Below are 21,556 nucleotides of genomic sequence, written 5' to 3'. Positions count from 1 at the left end.
TGTAGATTTAAAAATAATGGAAATAGGTGGGACAAGAAAAATCTTTTATTGAAATTATTGAAAAAAACAAAAGGGAGGGGGAAGAAACGGGGTGGGGATGGGGGGAGGGAGTTTAAAATCTAAAGTTGTTGAATTCAATATTCAGCCCGGAAGGCTGTAAGGTGCCTAGTCGGAAGATGAGGTGCTGTTCCTCCAGTTTGTGTTGGGCTTCACTGGAACATTGCAGCAAGCCAACCCTCCCTTTTGTTTTTTTCAATAATTTATATAGATTTTTCTTGTCCCACCTATTTCCATTATTTTTAAATCTACAACTAATACCTTGTCAATCTTTCCACCCCACCCCCACTAGAGCTGTACCTTGTGTGTCCTGCCATCCATTCTTAATTAGCACATTCTCTTAGATAATATCACCACCTTCAACACCTCTTTGATCCTTTTGTCTGTGACATCTTTTGATTCTCTGCTCCTATCACTGCTTGCTTGTCCCTACAACCACCCCACCCTCAACTTCTCTCCCCCCACCCCACCCCCCCACCTTAAACCAGCTTATATTTCATCCCTCTCCTAACTACACTCAGTTCTGTTGAAGGGTCATTGGACTCGAAACGTCAACTCTTCTCCACCGATGCTGCCAGACCTGCTGAGTTTTTCCAGGTAATTCTGTTTTTGTTTTTGTTTTGGATTTCCAGCATCCGCAGTAGTTTTTTGTTTTTATCACTTGGCTTGATACTTTTTCCAATGTGTGTACAATAAAAAGAAGAGGGGTGAAATTTGTCAAGACCGTTTTCAAGAACAGTGTGCGCAATGCTGGATCACCCCACACCCAAACCTACTGAGACAGACAACACATGAACTTGGATTGCCTTCTCATCTAAATTACCCAATTGTGCAGCCCAGCATGGAACACAGCACGCTCAACCAGGGGCCCAGCAGTGTGTGCGACTAACATGATACGTGCCCAGCCTGCCCCTCTTAAGGGGAGCTGCAGTCATTGTACAGAGCTGCCAAAAACTGTGGAAAACAGAGAATCAAATGCAAAGGAAATTGAGCAATAAGTAAGGAAGAGGGTTCTTATGTCTTCTGCTGTAGCACTGGAAGCATTACTGCATTAGATGGTAAGAGGGAGATATGCTATGTTTCTGCTTGAGGCCTGAAGGCACAGCTTGAGAAGGGAATGTTAGCAGGTCACTAGGGACATCAGTTCTTGGAGTCTGTCCCTGGGAACCTGGCAGCAATGATGGAAGAAATTCAACGATTGCATGCAGATGGTCAAGGTCCATGAATGTATCTTCACGTGGCAGCTCCTACCCACTGCAACACCAACCACTCACCTTTGCTCAAAACACCACAGCGCCATCATTCACCCAACAGCAATCTCTAGCAATCAACATTTGGCTCAACGTTCAGATACTCAACATCACCCTGACACACCTATCAATGCTATCAGCCTCATAACAACTTCTTGCTGCTTCCATATTCACCAATCACCCAAACATATTACTATACACTCACTGACATTCTTCTCTCTTGAAAGACAAAATGGCCCATAACATAACCATAGGGAGCAGCACCCTGGATCACTTGACCCCTCTGGAGAAGACCTTGCTCCGCGTCATGGGGCTGGCTATGACTGAGGCTATTGCATCTGCCGAGAACATTCAAGTGACGGTATGTCCCCGCCTTATGCCCCTTCTCAAATCCCACCTTTCCCTCATGCTGCTATCTGGCATAATCTGCAAGCTGCAGATGGTGTGACCATGAACCCCTTGCTTTCCACCTGAACCCTTCCCTTTACCCCCAACCCTCCCTATCTGATTTTATGCTTTCAGGTACCCAAGAACTGCTGTCTGGCCAGCCCATGCAGACTCATGAGGAAGGATGACACCTGACTGACACCATGTTGACACCTGACTGCTGAAGAAACATTGACACTCGTTGTGACATTCATAGCTACCAGCTCGGATGCTACCTTGTCACAAACTTTAGAGGGTAGCACAGAGACGGGATCTGCATATAGTGAGTTATCATCATTATCAGTCAAGCCATTGGGAAAGGATAGTTCATGTGCCAACTCACCAGAGGGACCAAATAATGTGCGAGGTAATCAGTTTGTTTAAGATGCACATTGCTTGGCCAGACACAGTAATTATTGTATCAGCAGTCAAGACTTATGCCAGGTGAGATCATACTGTAGTGTCATCAGCTGACAGCATCTCAAATTGAAACTGTAATGTGGCAGAAAGTAGTTCTCGATTCACTCATGAAATGATTCTTAACTACTAATTGAGACATTTACCATTTATAGCGAAGAGACCACAGTAAGAAGAGTATCCGTAATACACTTACAAGAAAGGACTGTGCAAGTCTACACTCAGATTTCCTGGCATCAGCCACATTGAGCAATGCAGAAGAAATCAATGATGTATAGCATAGAAAAAAAGCTTTCCCAGTGCTCATAGAGGTGAAGGATTCAAAGTTGCCACTTCTTACTCTCCTTTCAGGGAGCTTCAGTTGCATGAATCTGGGGAAATACAGATGGCACAGACTGCACTAAAAGGCTGGAAGTATCCATTACTTGCTGCAAAGAGGGCATTTCTGTGAGCTACAGTCAGCCAGACTGCTTTCATTGTCAGGGAGCTTGGAGGAGTCTGGCTCCAAGGTGGTACAGGGCATCATGCAGAGCTTGGAGGCCATTCTTTCAGTGTGGAAATGATGGCCATCCCCATGACAGCATTCATGGACCCAGTCGTGATGCAGCCTGGTAGTCACTGTCTCAGCTTCCACAGCAGCAGAGGCAGAAGACTGAGATCATGAAATTTATGTTTGCTATCATGTAGGCTCGTGCTGCGGCCAACATGGCAATGGATACCATTGCTAAGAGGAGCTTGCAGATGTCACAGCATTACACAGTCTCTGTTCCAGCTGAGGCATCACCTCAGGACAGTGCCAGTGGTCCCCTGGATCACAGACCTGCCGTCCTTCCTCAGAGTAACAACAGTCAGACTTCCATCACTGTCATTCTGCCAGTATCCTTGCTGGTGTCTCTCAGACAGCCCAGATTGCTGGCAGCCATGCCAAGATGGAGTAGTCCGAAGTGGGGCCCAAAAGGCCCAGAGCTGCTCGAGGGGGTCCCACAAGGCCACCTGCAGTTTCCAACCATCCTCCCCCCGCCCCCCACCCCACCCCCTGAAAGTCAGCAGCCTTCCATTAGCCATGGAGTAGCCACTGGGGTAGTACTGCATGGGAGCACAAGGCCAGACAAAGGTATGTGCAAGCATGACTAGTTCAGCTTTGTATCGAAAGTGCTGTTGGATGAAGTTGTTATAGAATGGTTTGTTGTTGGCGGTTTTTATTTCAGGATTTTGGCCAGAGGATGCATGAGAGACGGATTGAAAAGTAGGGAATTGTGGAGCAACTGTGATATAGGGATGAGATCTTAGAGGAACCGGAGACTCCCTATCTGTTCATGTACAGCCTGCCTGGACTGAATGGGTCCTGGATGTCTCTTCCTTGTCGTCTCTTCCTCCGCCTCCCAAGGTGGCTTCCATATGCCTGGCGGCAAGGGCTGTGCCCTCACGATAGTTAGGTTGTGGGGTGTGCAACAAACCACAGTGAACTTGGATAGATGCTTCTATGAGTACTGCAGGGCTCCCCCGAGTGGTCCAGGCATCAGAACTGTTGCTTCAGGATGGCAATGTCGTTTCTTGTTGCTGCATAGCTCTCATTATATAGGTGGCTGTTTATGCATGGTTGGGTAGTGGAGTGGAGTCATTAATGGTTATTCCCCGTCTCCCAGCAGCCCACCTCAGGTTCTTCATAGTGGCCCAAAGATAGTAAGTACAACTAACTGTCTCAGGATAAAGACATCATGGCTGCTGTCAGGGCAGAAGGTATTCACCAAGAGGATTTCCTGGTCATGGTCACACAACAACTGGAGTGGCAGTCCTTGCATTTACAGAATATTTCCCTGTTAACATGTGGAGCCCGCAGAGCCACATGTGTGTAGTCAATTGCATCGTGCACCATTGGGAATCCTGCTATCCTGGCAGATCTGTGTGCTGTCCTTCTGCTTCTGTCTGGCCCATGAGAAGATGATGAAGTCCCTTCTCCTTCTGTACAGAGCATCTGTGACCCCTTTGATGCAGCGAAGGATAGTAAACTGTGAAATATTGTTGATGTTGCCTGATCCTGCGAGGAATGATCCAATGTCGTAGAAATTGGGGGCAATTGTGACCTTGATGGCTACTGACAGCGCTGTGCTCACGCTGCTGTGAGGCTGCGTGTCAGGTTGTGGGAAGTGGTAAAGTTCAGTGATTAACTCCTTGGTGCCTCAACATTGCTCCTGGCTGAGATTAAGGTAGAAGTGCTCCCTAAAGATCCTTGGTGAATTGAGGTACTACTGAGGGCCACCCACCTCCTCCTCCCTCTGTGCACTGCTTCCACTCTCTGCTGCCTGTGCTCAACTCCCAAGTCATGCTGTTGCCCAAAATCCGACACCACTCCCTTGAACATCCAAAAAGTTAGCAAAACTCCTCCAATAATACAGAACACAGTATTTCCACTAACTCCACACCAGCGACAGTAAGTCAAAAGTACCTCACCTTGGAAGTGGGATGGTTATGTAAATGGCAGGCTGAGGGTGGGGTATGTGATGATCCCTCATGCTGCTGAGCACTCGTTCAGCTGGGAGTGATTAGGAGAGGGCAGTAACTGGACCTGAGCCACCCAAAATGGGAGATTGATTCGACGCAAATTGTTAGAGGCTACATGGTCTGCCCACTCTGCATGTTCCCAGCACAGGCATGGCCTGTCAGTCATTGTGCAGGCTGCTGTGCCAGAAATGGCCAGAAGCATCCCAGTCCACATTTTTTTCAATTTGGGACTTCCATAGCGTGGACAACAGCAATGCTTCGGAGCCCGATTTTGTCACCAAGAGCTAGAAGGTAATCTTTTTAAATTACACACATGACACCGCATTGTATAGTTAAATAAAGAAAACGTGAGGCAGTGGTATTTCACACAGAAAACAAATTGCCATTGACTTTTACCCCGCAGCAGTATCAAGTAATTGTAAAGATGAGATAATAGTGGAGATTCTGTAATCCAGCAGGCCCAACAGAGCTTGATTCACAACAAGAGCACCTCAGGAACACACCCTCTGATTTTCTGTTCATTGATTTTAATAGATGAAAATGTGAGTGATTTCCCAAGAGATCATCTGAGAAATAAAATCTACCTCTTGTTCAGAAATGTAGGTCACTGTACACGGTTCCTACTGGGAGTTGCAGATTGCAGAATATCCCATCAGTCCGTGGTTCAGCATTTGGACGTTGTGAAACACAAAAATTGGAGTTGCTGCCCCCTCTGCTGTCTGATTATGGAAGCATAGGCTGTGGAATGTTGAGCAAATTGGTAAGAAATATAGGCTTGGACTTGGAAGCTGTAATAACAATGAAACTGGAGTGTTATGTGTATCACTGAAACTGAAAGGAAGAATCTACAAGCTAGTTGTGAGACCTGCCTTGCTATACAGTGTAGAAATATGGGCAACATCAAAAAGAGGGGAACAGCGACTGGATACTAATAAGATGCACATGCTGAGATGAATGCATGGAGCAATCAGAAGGGACAAAATCAGCAGATTTTGGGAGCATCGAAGAAAGTAGCCAAGAAGAGATTGAAATTATATGGTCATATTTTACGGATAGAGAGGAAATGTGGTGAGGCAAGTGATGGAGATGAGACTGCTGATAAGGAGAAGAGGAAGGTCACTGGCACATCACTGAAATGAAACAGAGAAGATTAACCTTTTTGACAATTGAATGCCTTATGAAATGTGCACATTGGTTAACTGCTAAAAATTATTTTTTCTGACCAGATGGAAAGATGCGGTGGTGAGAGACTTAAACGCAGCGGGATTGGAAGAGTGTTTTGACACAGCAGTTGGTAAAGGCTGAGTTTAAATCCCAGAGGGAAGCTTGAACAACTGTCATAACCTATATTTGCAATTGCTATGTTTGAGATGCAGCTCTGAATTCAGGAATAAGACCACCAAGCCTCAAAATGGTTTTTATATAAAATTAAATTAAATATGTATTAATTTACCAACTAATTAAACACATACACATGTCTACAAATTACTACCATAATAATTTTCAAACAAATCACCCCCAGGTAAATCTTCACCAAGCAACAATATCTCATAGACTTTAAACAGACACTAGGCAAAACGCATTTGACCTTACAAATTCAAAATTTTTTTTTTGAAAAATACACTTTATTCCTAAAATATCAGGAAGAAATTACAAAACGTTTCTAAATCGCCATCACAAAAAGTGCAATCAGATTCAACTTTTACACATGGATCACAAGGTGCTTCAATACAATTAATGAATATTACAATCATTTCAATATGGTCATTACAGACAGTCAGACAGTGTAATGGTATTGGAGTTATCAACATACGTTGCAATCTGAGGTGCTTCAATACAATTATAATACAATTAGTATTCAATGCATACATTTATTGTGAGCCATACAGCCCGAGGGGTCTATACCTTTCAAAATGTGGTTCCTTTCCAATCACAGTTGTAGGCTTACAGGCTGGTTAGATCTTAAATGCCTCTAACCTATACACACAAACTCTTTTCTGTATATCTGTATATACCTAGCTTCCCCTTTGAATGTAAATTTTCCATTGTATTACTAGGTCTTTTAATTTTACCTCTTCTAACAATAATCTTTTCATTCCACCAATTTTATTTTTGAATAGTTTATTCAGCAAATGCAAATTTATGCTTTACCTTTTAATTTATGTTTATCTAATTAACACCTCAAACTACTGTACATCAAAGTACCCTGACTAGGTGGCTTTAATCCAATTAAGATAAACACAGGCGCAAGCCCAATTTAAAATAATTTCCAATAACACTATAGACTTTAATATCTCTTCACAACAAGAGGAATAGGTGACTTAGAGGAGGAGATGGAAAAGAATGATCAACCAGCATTGCGATTATCCCAAGTAAAATGGGAGAAGTTGAAAGAAGAAGAATGGCAGTTTGTACAAGGAATGCAGAAAGTTAGCATGCAGGTGCCACAAGCAATTAGGAAAGCAAGTGGCATGTTGGCCTTCATTACTAGGGGATTGGAATATAAAAATTGAGAAGTCTTATTACAATTGTACAGGGTTTTAGTGAGAACTCTTCTGCAATACAGTGTGCAGTTTTGATCGCCATGTTGAAGAAAGGATATACTTGCATTGGAGGCAGTACAATGAAGGCTCACTAAATTGGTTCCAGGGACAAGGGGTTTGTTCTGTGATAAGAGGCTAAGTAAATTGGGGTTATATTCTCTTGAGTTTAAAAGAATGAGAAGTGAGGAATACTCATTAAACACTTGGCTAATGGCTCCATTCCATTAGCCATGCATAAACAGCCACCTATATAATGAGAGCTATTTCGCAACAAGGAACAATGTGGAGCCATCCTGAAGAAACAGTTCTGCGGCCTGGACCACTCGGGTTCCCTACAGTACTTGCAGAAGTGTCCAAGATCGCTGTGGTTTGTTGCATATTCCACAACCTAACTATCATGAGGGCACAGTCCTTGCCGCCAGGCACATGGAGGCCACCTCGGGAGGAGGAGGAAGAGGAGACAAGGAAGAGACATCCAGGACCTGTTCATTCCAGACACTATCCATGACCGGATAGGGAGACTCCGGCTCCTCTAAGATCTCGTCCCTATATCACAGTTGCTGCACAGTTCCCCACTTTTCAATCTGTCTCTCATGCATCCTCTGGCCAAAATCCTGAAATAAAAACTGCCAACAAACCATTCTATAACAACTTCATCCAACAACACTTTCAATAGTATATACAAAGCTGAACTAGTCATGCTTGCAGGTACCTTTGTCTGGCCTTGTGCTCCTACACAATACTACCCCAGTGGCTACTGCATGGCTAATGCAAGGCTGCTGACTTCCAGTAGGGGGAAGGTGTGGGGTTGGGTGACGACTGCAGATGGCTTTGTTTACTGTCCTCGAGTAGTTCTAGGCCTTTTGGGCCCCACTTCAGACTACTCCATCTTGGCATGGGTGGCAGCAATCTGAGCTGTCTGAGAGACACCAGCAAGGGCACTGGCAGAGTGATAGTGGTGGAAGCCTGAGTGTTGCCACTCTAAGGGCAGCAGGTCCGTGCTCCATGGGACTGCTGGCACTGCCTTCAGGTGGTGCTGTAACTGGCAAAGGCGGTGAGCTCATCCACAACAAGGACATGGTGTTTGTAGAGGTGCACAGACACCACCCAATCCCATTGCGACGGCAGAGTAAACAGTGGCTCCACCGTGAGGATTCTCAGCTGTGGCAAGTTTCTCTTCTCCTCCCATATCTTGCGGAATTTTATGCCTGCAGCAACATGCTTGAAAATAACGTGATTAATGTATAACAATGTTCATTATATTTTCCTGGTTTATTGTGAAGTAGGTTTATGGGGTAGGTATAGTTGGATCTGTCTGGGTGATTTAATTACATTTGGAGTCAAGTAGACCGCAAAGTTGAAATCATCAAAAGAAGCTAGATAAAAGCAAAAAACTGCGGATGCTGGAAATTCAAAACAAAAATTAAAATATCTGGAAAAACTCAGCAGGTCTGGCAGCATCTGCGGAGAAGATCAAAAGAAGCTAGATGCTTGATATGCTACTGAATAGACATGAATGGTGGCTTAGCGTGTAAGGTGTGAAGGGAATTTGCATTTTTAGACAAATTAAGTGATTTGGATTTCAAATGGATCTTAGTCTGTTTACAGCTAGCCATATAAGCAAGGCTAAGGAACGTGTTTATATTTCCCAAAGGCTACTGACAAAATTGGCAACATGAAAGTTTTGTATTATGAGGAAAATACAGTTTGAAAGACATATGGAACAGTAGAATTTACATATTAAAAAGAGAGAAACAAAAATAAAGAAGAATGAAAGGCTATGTGGGAGGAAGGCCATGTAAGGTCTAACAGGAGTGTATGAAAAAGCCTTACTGATGCCTCCAGCCATGTGTGCATAAGTCTGCTTTATAACAAAACTGAAGTTGGGCAAAAGCCATTTGGAATTCCACTATCAAGTGCCTATTGTGTTAATTTGCTTGTTCTATTTTGGATTGTTGCCTCAAAGGGGGTGTAACTGGGGGTCATGTTAATTAGGAATTTTAGGAGTTATTATAGTAGCAAGTAATTGTAGTCTTATGAATGTGCTTGAAACCTTTTATTTTGTTAATACATATTTTAATTTAATTTTTAAAAATCTGGACTTATTACTTCTGAATTCAGTGCACACATCTCCTTGTAATAAATATAAATTGCAAAACCATTGTGATAGCGCGACCAGGTTTCCCTTGTGGATTTGGTCCGCTTGGCACACACCATCTGCCATGCAATAACACTGGGAAAGTTCTGCAGACAGTAGATGTCCGCAGCTTAGAATCCACAGGATTCCAAAAGGATTCTCTTAATGAAGAAGGCATGGTAAATGGGTGTACCTCCTTTGCTGTATTTCACCGCCATTCTAACGGTGTTACATACCCCTTGATTTGGGGCTCTACTGGTTGCAGCCATCACCTCTTTTAAGTTCCGGATGTTAGGCACTGAAGCTCCGCCAAAGAGAACAGATTACCACATTGGAGCTTTCAATACCAAAGGGAAAAAGGCCAAAGCCTTCACTGAAACCCTCCCAAATATGGAAATCAAGCCACAAAAAGCATCCAAGAACAACCATGATCATGGTCTCTCCTCTTCCTTGGAATGTATATTGTAAATATCAAAAGAATTACAATTGTATAGAGGCACCTAAGAGTGGAATACACTATATGGAGACAAGTTGAGTTTTATGGAACTTTCTGTAAATTAAGTTGAAAGGTTTTGTGATGTATTTTTACAAATTTTATGAATAAAGTATATTTTTAGAAAACAAAAGCTGAGTAAATTGAGGGTTATATTCTCTGCCATTTAGAAGAATGAGAGGTGACCTCATTGAAACCTACAAGCTTCTGAAGGGGGTACAGAATGTATGGCCTACTCCTGTACCTTGTGTTCTTGAGATTGCCCCTCATCTAAACGGCAGAGAATATAACCCCCAATTTACTCAGCTCCTCATTACACCCTCATCCCAGGGATTTGGTAAGGGGATCAAAGGTTACGGGGAGAAGGCGGGAGAATGGGGTTGAGAAACTTATCAGCCATGATTGAATGGCGGAGCAGACTCGATGGGCCGAATGGCCTAATTTCTGCTCCTATGTCTTATGGTCTTATGGGATCAATTTAGTGAAACTTTGCTGTACCTCCTCCATTGCAAGTATACCCTTCCTTAAATGTGGAGACCAAAACTGCACACAGTATTGCAGATGTGGTCTTGCCAAAGCCTTTGCAGAAAGATTTATTTATTCCTGTACTCCAATCCCCTTGCAGTAAAGGCCAACAAGCCTTTATTATTATTTCGCTAATGAAAATTATGTTTTTAAAGTTTGATATAAGCTTCTATCTTAATCCCATGTGCATGTCCCAATTTTTGTTTTGCTGTCTGTTAAGATGATTAAAAAGTGAAGGATAATCAATGGGTTTTACTTCATGGTTTGCTGTCTGTGAGAGTGCTTTAATGTGATTCGCTACTTAGCCTGCTTGATGACATCACTGTTGCTGGACAGCAGGGATTCCCCCGTAGCTCATGTCAGAATGAAATTAATGTTTTAGGAAAGGTGACATCCACATCAGATTGTTAGATCTTTGTGGGCAATTTTCAGTGAAGTTACCAATAAGTTTACTTTCCCACTAACCACAAAAACCATGCCATTATTTTAAGGGTTAGATGTGGGATTAGTTCTGGGTCCCCCTTTCTTCTCAATATATGTGGATGATTATAAATTGGGCATAGTAAATGTGATACCAAATTTTCTGATGAAACTAAGTAGAAAGATTGTGAAACAAAAATAAAAATAGCTGGAAAAACTCAGCAGGTCTGACAGCATCTGTGGAGAGGAATACAGTTAACGTTTCGAGCCCGTATGCCTCTTCAGAACTGAGGAAAGATTGTGAATGATTTCAGAAGGCCACAGACAAGTTAACACTGTGGGCAGACACAACTTATGATGGAAAAGTATGAAATATTGCATCATGTGAGACAGAGGAAACAGAGGAAAAATAGTGAAAGTGTAATCCTTCAGATTAGCTATAATAGCATAGCCTAATCATTTTTCATGGTCTCATGCCATTTTGAGGAATTGCTTCCCATTAACTCCATTTTGCACACGGAACTGTAACCCATCCAGGATCTACAGAATGTATTCAGGAGAAACAATAATGTAGATTATCTCATTATTATTTTCACATTTCTGGTCACTCATTTGTTTCAAATGTTTTTTTTCAAGTATTAAAATAATGCTGAACGAAAACTGCAGCCTGTTATATCCACACTCAAACAGTGACTCTTTGTTTTAAAATTTGTTAGTCCTTTTGTCTGCAACCAGATCACTTTTGCTGCAAATTGTTCAGAATTGTGGGTGATGCCTCAGCAATGTTGTCCAAGTACACTATGTACCAATTATAAATCAGACAAACTAGCCCATCCTTCATAAAGTGCTGGGGTGTAATAGGAGCACCACACCGCCTGATTTGATTGTACTTTAAACTGGATCAACTCTTCAAAGAAGTGAAATGCCATCTTAGATTGGCTGTCAGGATGGTGGGTTACTTGACAATGTCCATACATTAGGTCCAATGTGCATGCATACTTGGTTTTTGGCAAAAAGGTTAAAGTTTTATCCAGTTGTGGTATCTGGTATTTGTTTTTAAGGGTCAAATCTTATGCTGTTGATACAAAAACAAGCCTCTCCAGATGTTATTGAACAATGATCGTGGCCCATTGGCCTGAGACTAACACAATACCATCTGTTGGCATCTTCTTGACATGTTTGTCTACTAATCCTCTCCACCAGCATCCTGCAATATAGAGGTAAGGCGATGTGAGCAGTTCCCCATGTATCAACATGCGATCATATCCATGTCTGTCTGGTGGGTCAGAAATTGTTTTATCACTGGCCAAATTATGTTGGTACTTCAATGTGCCATGCCACCATGACATGCAGTTACAGCTAGTACCAAAATTCTGTCTATGATGCAATTATTTCTGCTGCAGTTGCTGGTGTTTTGGACTGTGAAAGTTGTCCAGGGAAAATCATATATAACTAATGTCACTAAATGGTTTCAGAGTAACTGGAAGACATGTAATTGCCTGTCATATCATATTATATGTACGCTTCAAACAAGGCTGGCTGTAGATCTCATGAGAATCGGAATAAACCTCTTGTTTAGAAATGTAGGTCACTGTACATGGTTGGCCAAAACAGGACTGTTAACCTGTAATGCGCTGCAGCAAGAAATAAATTTAACAGGAACAAATAAATTCCAACAGCCGTACAACATTAGGACTGTGGCTATAATAAAATATTTCACTCTGGGTTTTCCACACTCCTCAGGGAAAAAGACTTGAAAGATGTGCATTCGTATAGCACCTTCCATGACCACAAGATGTCCTAAAGTGCTTTACAGCCAACAAAACACTACTGCAGTTTAGTCACTATTAGGAAACACAGCAGCCAATTTGTGCACAGCAAATCCCCACAAACAGCAATTTGATAATGACCGGATATTTTGTTTTCATGATGCTGATTAAAGCATAAATATTGGCCAGGACACCAGGGATAACTCCCCTGCTCTTCTTTAAAATAGTGCCATGGGATTTTTATGTCTGCTTGAGAAGGCAGACAGGGCCTCTGTTTAATGCCTCATCCGAAAGGCACTGCACTGAAGTGTCAGCCTTGATTTTTGTGCTCAAGGTCTGGACTGGGACTTCAGACCACAACCTTCTGACTCAAAAGCAAGAGTACTAACAACTGGGCCATGGCTAACAAGGAACAAAAATATATGGTGGGATGGGACACAAAACACAGGATTGGATAGCACGGAGAACAGCATTCCAGAATGCACAAATGCGATTTTCCACTCTCCATTCTATCACACCAAAGTGGCGGCAACCCACTCAAGGATGTAAACGAGATCTTAACACCATTATGTCATGTGCTTTGGCTTCCACCTTGTACTCTTTTGGGCAGCTCACCTATATAAGACCAGCATTGTTGTTGGCTGGAAGCAGCAGATGGTTATTTGGATGCTTTTTTTTTGTGAATATCTCTATCATTGGCACTTGTTCTTTATTTCACTATTGGTGAGCCTGCCTCTATTATCCACAGGAAGTATTGTTAACATATCAAATGTGAAGGATCAATCATCATTTCTCCTAAACTCCCCAAACCCTCACTAAAATGGTGAAAGCCAGTCAATTATAAATTTTCCCATGAATTCCAATACCTGATTGCCATGCAGGGTGAGGAGCAGCTGAATTGGAGAGACAGGGCATTACTGTTACTGCACAGGGGGAATTTGCATTCTACATGCCCTGTTTCTAAAGATCATAATAATCTTAAACTTCTTTGCAGCTAGACCCTTCCAGGTTGTAAATGCATGCATTAGCAACATGCCTAGACCCACAGCACAATGCTTTATACAGTGTTAGAGAGGCATCAGAATACATCAATATGTCAATGGACTTGATTACAAAGTTAGTTTCTACAGTGTGACTGGCTTCCAAAGTACAGAGTGCTTTTGATAAGAGACATTACTGTAAGAGTCCCTTTAATTTATGCAGCATCAGATAGCAATAGGAAAGGGTTCCAGTTCATCAATATTCAGCTGGTCCCTGTCCACCAGCAATGCATCATGTATGTATATACCTGCTACTCTGTCAGCTCAAACATGCTTTCATTTTAAGGTAGCTTCATATGACAGCCATATTTCAAGATCCTAACTGTACATCTGGCTGGTTGTGGAGAGGCCGCATTACCCTCTTCAGCTAGTGTTAACTCCACCGAGTGCTACACAAATTTGCTGACCCAGAAAACACTTTGGGGTCAATCGTGTACTCTTTTAATGGTCAAAAGTAAACATCTGCTAAAGACTTTGGGGAAAGCCCAAGAAGTTATGTCTTAGGCCAGGGGATACAAAGCTGATGGAAGTGCCTGATTTATTGCTTAAGTAAAAGAGTGTTTCTCACAATATAGTGTAAGCTCAATTTACTGGAAAATGTGTTAGTTGGATTAATACCCAAAGCCCAATTATAGGAGCATTTGAGGCATGTGCCAATGTGACATTTCCTGAAAAGAAGCTATAAGATAATCAAGTGAATTTGCCCTGTTTGTGTCTGTGCCCATTTACAAATGGTTTTGTAAACAACAACAACTTGCATTTATACAGTGCCTTTGATGTAGTAGATGTTCCAAGGTGCTTCGCTGGAGCATTATCAGACAAAATTTGACACAGACATGTGAAATATTAGGACAGATGATCATAAGCTTGGTCAGACAGCTAAGTTTCAAGGAATGTCTTAAATGAGAAAAGAGAGGTGGAAGGCACAAAGGGTTAGGGACATATTGATTATTCTGATAAAAACCAAAAACTACTGTGGATGATGCCTCTCTAACAGGTTAGGATCTTGGAAACTGAAAGTAAAGCTGCTAATGGTGGAGTGATTAAAATTGGGATATTTAAGAGGTCAGAACTGGAGCAGTGCTGATATCACAAAAGGTTGTGGGGCTAAAGGATATTACAGGGAATAGAGGGGTGAGGTCATGGAGAGATTTGAAAACAAGGATGAGAATTTCAAATTTGAAGTGTTGCTTAACTGGGAGCCATTGTAGGCCTTTGATGGGTGAACAAAACTTGGTGTGAGTTTAGGTCACAGGGAACAGAAGTTTTGGATAACTTCAAGTTTATGGAGGGTAGAATGTGGGAGAGTTGGACTGAGGCATAATTACAGCAATCGCTGATGGACACATCAGCCTGTGACAATTCCTGGAAGTATTCACAGGATAGTGTGCATTATAGCAATATTTGTTACGGCTGCAAGAGCATGTAATGCAGTGCTAACTAGGCCCACTTTTTCAATGTGCAAACTCATAGGCACGTGGATGGATGGTGGGTGGTTATATGCCTATTAGCAGAAACAAAGGCAGCCAGTCAGGCTATCTTGCAATCTCAGTGCGGAAGAGTCCTTGTCCAGTTATAGAAACATCTAATACACGTACAGCATGGCATAGTTCCAGTGGGGTTGCAGTCTCAATGCTAGGGAATGCCAGTGCCTGGCTGGAATTTCCAAAAGTTTTTAATGTATGTTATATGCCTCAAATTAGAGGGACAAAAGCAAGATGCTGGAAATCTTAAATTAGAAAATACTGATAATACTCAGCTGGTCAAGCAGCATCTGTGGAGGAGAGAGAAAATAGTTAAACGTTTCAGGTTGCTGAACTTCCACTGATGAGCAAACATTAAAATTTGCATTTTTGTTTTTGTTTCGGATTTCCAGCATCCGCAGTATTTTGCTTTTAGATTAAAATTTGTTTTTTCTGTCTCCACCGATGTTGCCTGCCCTGCTGAGCCTTTCCAGCATTTTCTATTTTTATTGCACATTAGAGGGATGTTTGCCACACTGACAGCAGGGACTTGGGCGCACAGTGTTGGCACAGGTGCCTGCAAAGCTTTGCAGCCGGGGTGCCCTCTCCTTCCTCCTTCTGACAAAGCCCGAGCTGCGCACTGGGGCGGGGCACTCGCGGTGGAAACGCTGTGAATTGACGTGGCGGCCCGGCCACTCGCGAGCGAGAAGACAACAATGGAACGTTCCGGGGGGGAACCAATGAGGAGGAGGCGGAGGAGGGAGCGCGGGGGGGTAGGGGGGAGGAACGGCTGTCAATCAGCGGGTTTAAATGGCTACAGTGCGGCCCGCGAGCGCTGCCTGAGGCCCCGGGGGGAGAGCGGCGGCGGCGGCGGCAGCGTCGCTTCCGCAATCCACACAGACACTGACAGCCCCAGCAGGGTCAATGACAGCTCGATCGGCAACTGCTGCTCCCAACCCACCATGGCCAGCGAGGAGGAGCAGGGCGGCCGCCGCATCAAGCAGAGGTTCGAGGAACTTTGTCAGAAATTGAACATGGACGAGGGGGCAAAATGCGAGGCTTGGGCAAGTTACGAGAGCATCAGCAGGAAGTACACACTGGAGGTGAGTGTGATTAAGTGAGTGAGTGTGTGTGAGAGAGGCTGGCCGGCTGCAATAAGTGGTAGCGGGGGCGGGTACCTGAGGTGACATACGCCAAGTAAATAAGCTCCCACTGACAGCTGGGGGGGCGGGGAGGGGGTGCAGTGATAATTTAACCTGTGTAAATTAGATTGCTATTCAGCATGCAACAAATACATCAATAAAACCATTCCACTCAATTCGTTTGGAAGTTCATGTTTGTCCTATTCCTTCGTCCCATCCCCCTCCCCATGGAGGAGCTGGGTGAGTTTGCTGCTAAACATCAACACATTACTGAATAGGAGCAGGCCTGTTCCGTCGGCGTTGCTTGTTTGAAGTCGCTTAAAAGACCTGACCCCCCACCAAATTCAGGAAATCTCCAAGTTCAAGTCCAACATTGCCTTGTCTGGCCCACGTTGCCGAAGCAAAGTTTCAAATCGTCCACGTAAACAAATAGCCTTGCGGCGGAAGAGGAAGCACCAGAAGAACGTGTTTGTTTATGCTGTAGATTTATACCCAGCACAACATCCAGCAGCTTCTCCCCATAATTGCAGGGCTTTTGCATCTATTCCCCTACCTAGAAGTGTTTTCTGAGTCCAAACCACTCTGTGACAAACTGCTCTGTGATAGCAGTCTTAAATTTGTATTCTGCCAGTTTGATTGTGGCGTTTACCCTATTGCCACAGTTTAGTTTGAAATAAAAAGTTGCTTATATATAGCACCTTCCACATCCTCAGGACACCCCAAAGCACCTTACAGCCAATTAGTTACTGTTTAAATATATTCACTATTCAGCGCTGGATTTTGACATGCTGAGGCCCTAAGTTATGTCAAGCTTAAGAGGTCCCATAAAATAATACATTTTCTTTGGTAATGCTAACAGAAAGGGCAATGAAAATAGAAATATTAAAGCTTTATATTTATATATATACCTAGGTAAGCTCTGCAAAAAGCCTATTTGCATTATGAAATACTTAGATTTCTTAATCAGCATGTATGAAAACTTTTAATTTATAGCAACACAAGGGCAATTTACATTTACTAAATGGAAGCAGCACTACAACCCACACAAAACTTAAAACATTTTTTAAAATTAATTTTGGACAGCAATGTTACTGAAGAAGACCTCAAATGACAGAACATGATAAACTTCATAGCTTATGTACATAGTGCTTAGTGCAGATAGCTTTTCTTGCAGCATTGTTGTCCGCAGTTCATTCTTGATGCTTTTCAGCCGTGGAAATCGCCTTTCTCCTGAGCATTAGCATTACCATTAAACTCAAAAATAGTCGCAATATTACTTCTACATTAGGGAAAGCCAACTGAATTTTACCTTGGGTGATGACTTGATACAGGCCCTGGTGGCATAAAGCTCCTATATCTTGAATAATTTTCCTTGCTATAAGCTTGGAAGTGCTTTATTTCTCCAATGAGGTTAACATCAACATCATCAGGATAATTTTTCGTCAGAAACTTTACACCTTCACACAGCTGTTTTTTCCAAGGCATCTAAATCAACCAAAAACAAAAAATTGTTGGTAACATTTTCGTATCTGATTGCTCTTTCCTTCAAGTTGGAATAAAGGATTTCACTCAAAATTTGTCTCTTGGAGAAAGCGTCTCATCAGCATTTGGTGCGTCACCTATATTGACTTTCTTCCTCATTCTTTCCTTTTATTCACACACTTGTAGTCTACATCAGGCAGGTTTTCTTTTCCTTTGAGTTCAATTTCATCAGAACTTTTTTGGGTTTCTTTCAAGAAGTGGGAATGAAGTGTAAAGCTTTGCACATGTACTAAGGGCTATCTGTGGATCCTGTAGGGCCTGGCTGGTTTTGTGAAACTGATCAAACAAACAATTCCAAAGTTCCAACATGAACACAAACTAATTCCTTCATTTTCTCCTGCAGATTCGCTAGCTTCTTTCCTTGTATCACCTTTTGCATTGTCATCAGTATGAAGATGAGTAAGAGCCTCAATAATTGAACCATAACTCTCAGCTATGTCTGAAATAGCCTTTGCATGTGCTTCCCATCTAGTGTCAGAACGATGTTTTGTTACGGTGGAATCAGGACCGAAAAATGATTTGAGTACTGTCCAGTATTTTGTGGAGGCAGAGGAGAATATTTGCTGCACAACAGCAAAAAAAACCTACTGTATCTAGGCAGCAATCAACTGCAGCACGGCCAACAAGATTCAGTGAATGTCCAGCACATGGAATATATATAGCATACTTATTTTTCACTATAAGTGTTTGCTGCAAGTCATTATATAACTTCCTTCCATGTTAGCTGCATTGTCATATGACTGTCCTCTGCACTTACTGAAGTCAACTTTGCAGTCATTGTCTAGATAATCCAGCACCATATTGGCCGCACTTTCAACACTATGGTTTTTTAATTCAAGGAAAGTTAGAAAGCATTCAGTGGGAAAACTATCATTGAGTGACATATCTTACAATAACAGTTAGTTGATCAATATATGAAAGACCTGGTGTAGAGTCAAACTGAAGTATCCTGCTTTTCTCGAGTCATCCAAAATAGATCCTTTTACTTTTTCAGCCATAAACTAGATGATAAGCTAGATCGTTTTAGACAAGTATCAAAGCTTCCAAGATCCAGTGCTTCCATAATGTTTTTTTTTCATTCACGGGGCATGGGCTTCGCTGGCTGGGCCGGCATTTATTGCCCGTCCCTAGTTGTCCTTGAGAAGGTGATGGTGACCTGCCTTCTTGAACCGCTGCAGTCCATGTGGTGTAGGTACACCCACAGTGCTGTTAGGAAGGGAGTTCCAGGATTTTGACGCAGTGACAGTGGAGGAATGGCAATATATTTCCAAGTCAGGATGGTGATTGACTTGGAGGGGAACTTCCAGGTGGTGGTGTTCCCACCTTATCTGCTGCCCTTGTCCTTCTAGATGGTAGTAGTAGTGAGTTTGGAAGATGCTATCGAAGGAGGCTTGGTGAATTCCTGCAGCGCATCTTGTAAATGGTACACACTGCTGCTACTGTGTGTCGGTGGTGGAGAGAGTGAATGTTTGTGGGTGTGGTGCCAATCAAGCGGGCTGCTTTGTCCTGGATGGTATCCAGCTTCTTGAGTGTTGTGGGAGCTGCACTCATCCAGGCAAGTGGGGATCATTCCATCATACTCCTGATTTGTGCCTTGTAGATGATGGACAGGCTTTGGGGGGATCAGGAGTTGAGTTACTTGTCGCACAATTCCTAGACTCTGACCTCTTGTAGCCACGGTATTTGGTGAGTCCAGTTCAGTTTCTGGTCAATGGTAACCCCCCCGCAGGATTTTTATAGTGGGGCATTCAGTGATGGTAATGCCATTGAACATCAAGGGGGTGATGGCTGATTCTCTCTTGTTGGAGATGGTCATTGCCTGACACTTGTGTGGCACAAATGTTACTTGCCACTTGTCAGCCCAAGCCTGGATATTGTCCAGGTCTTGCTGCATTTGGACATGGACTGCTTCAGTATCTGAGGAGTCACGAATGGTGCTGAACATTGTGCAATCATCAGCGAACATCCCCACTTCTGACCTTTTTATATGTCTGGCATGAAATGGATCAAACTTAGCAATGAGTTCTATCAAGCCAAGAAAGTTCCCATTCTGTGGCGAGCCAAACTTTTATTTCCCTCCCCTAAAAACTAGTATATGTTCTGCTAATGCGCACACAAGTGCAAAAACACATTCAAATACATGCCTCCAAGTACTCTTGCTCCTTTTTTTTTCGGTTCCTTCAGGTGTGAGAACCCAAGGTTAACCCATGTTGAATCAGATATTGTAAGCAAAGCTTTTCTATGATCCTCAGAGTTCTCATGAATTTGAATTCCAACAGCGTCGCCATTCATTAAACCCATCACAAGCCAGTTTTGTTGATGTTGGGAAGAGTTTGCAGATAAAACAGTAAACAACTGGTTGTTGAAGAATATACTAGCCACTCTTGATTGTATTTTTCGCTATTAACTTTTGTTGAATGAACTAGACCCTTTGAACAAAACCTAATTCGGATTTTGAATGACCACTTCGATTTTTCAAATGGGCCATTCCAATGTTGACATTCTGAGGGACCTCTCTGTGTTCAGAACGAAATATCAACTCAGTCAAGACACCCCAGAGATCAAGATCATTGGACTTTGTGTACCTATTTCCTTCAGCCAGGATGTCAGGCTCTGTAACATTCTTGGGTGTATCCGTAGAAGTGAATGCTTGTGGTTGCTGTGGGTTCAGCTGACTCTCGAGTATGAAGTCCACCCTTTTTTTTTTGCAGTGAAGAACCGTCAACTTTTGGTAATTGTTTTGTCTGCCCTTCAAGCTGCTGCTCTTATCTCTTCTGACATTCACTTTCAAAAGTTATTTTCATTTTTAACAGGCCTCTCCATAATAGTGAGACAATTAAAACTTAAACATAAAGGATTAAGTTCAAAGAATTTATCTACAAGTAAAAAATACAATACATATATTTTTTTTAAAAATATATTTACCTGGTGTCAAGGAGAGAAGGGAGATCCTTGTGTGACTTGAACAAGGCACAACTGATGCTGCTGCGCTAAACTTTCTGAAGACATCTGCATCACTTGTGTTTTTCACACTATTATTCTTTAGAATTTTTTAATAAAGGAAAATGTTTTAAAATAAAAGAACTTTACTATCATCTTGGAAAAGCCATGTAAGGCACTTTTGTTTAGTGATTGAAGAATCCAGATGGATCAATGAGAGTGTCGAAGGTCAGGGGAAATGCGGCACCATGGATATGAATTAGTTATTTCTACACAGATTTATAAACTCAATAGTTGTGTAGCCATATAAATATTTTTGTCATATCAGAGCCAAAATATAAGTTTTAGAGAGTCTTTTTTCCCCCCCGCCTCCTTTATTTTTCAACCGATTATGTAAAACTTGAAATTTAGTCATTTTTTCCCCCATATTTAAAGGCCCCTCGTAATGTGAAGCCCCTAAGCTGTAGCTTACTTAGTTTATGCATTAAATTAATCTGGCACTGACTTGGGATCAACCTTGTGGCTTTTCTCTGCAACATCAGCAGAACTTGAATCAGGTCAATTTTTGCTAACTAAAACCGGACTTACTGATTTATGGGACCATTATTAAAATAGATGATAAACACAGCTACTTAAGGACATAGATTTCAGCACAGATTTTTAAAAAATTATGATTCCCACCAGTCCTCGTCTCCTTTCCTGTCCAAGTGGAAGATAAAGGGCAAGTGGTGGGAAGAGAAAGTCTGAGAGATCCAACAGTATGTTGGCTGTCATGACATGCAAAGTTTTTTGAAGTTACCAGGGCCATTTATAAACTAAGGTTAAATGGACAAAATTCACTTCACTCACAGGATGGGTGTTCCTCTTCTTAAGAATTACAATGCCATTTG

General features: G+C 42.4%; 1 protein-coding gene across 4 annotated transcripts in view; it reads left to right on the top strand.

Moving 5' to 3' along the window:
- Positions 1-15,857: 15,857 nt before the first annotated feature.
- The window catches only part of rbl2 (retinoblastoma-like 2 (p130)), a 178,496-nt gene continuing 172,797 nt past the window's right edge, over positions 15,858-21,556 (top strand). For 2 of the 4 annotated variants that reach the window (XM_078544278.1, XM_078544280.1), the window contains exon 1: positions 15,858-16,145. In XM_078544278.1, the coding sequence (XP_078400404.1) occupies positions 16,005-16,145 (141 nt within the window). In that variant the 5' untranslated portion in view covers positions 15,858-16,004. The remainder of the gene's footprint in view (positions 16,146-21,556) is intronic. The other 2 variants (XM_078544276.1, XM_078544277.1) reach the window with 2 other exon arrangements.

Source organism: Cetorhinus maximus, chromosome 6 (genome assembly GCF_964194155.1).
Source record: "Cetorhinus maximus chromosome 6, sCetMax3.hap1.1, whole genome shotgun sequence".
Classification (NCBI taxonomy): Eukaryota; Metazoa; Chordata; class Chondrichthyes; order Lamniformes; family Cetorhinidae; genus Cetorhinus; species Cetorhinus maximus.
The sequence above is the reverse complement of the archived record's forward strand: the minus strand, read 5'-3'. Positions and strand labels throughout refer to the sequence as shown.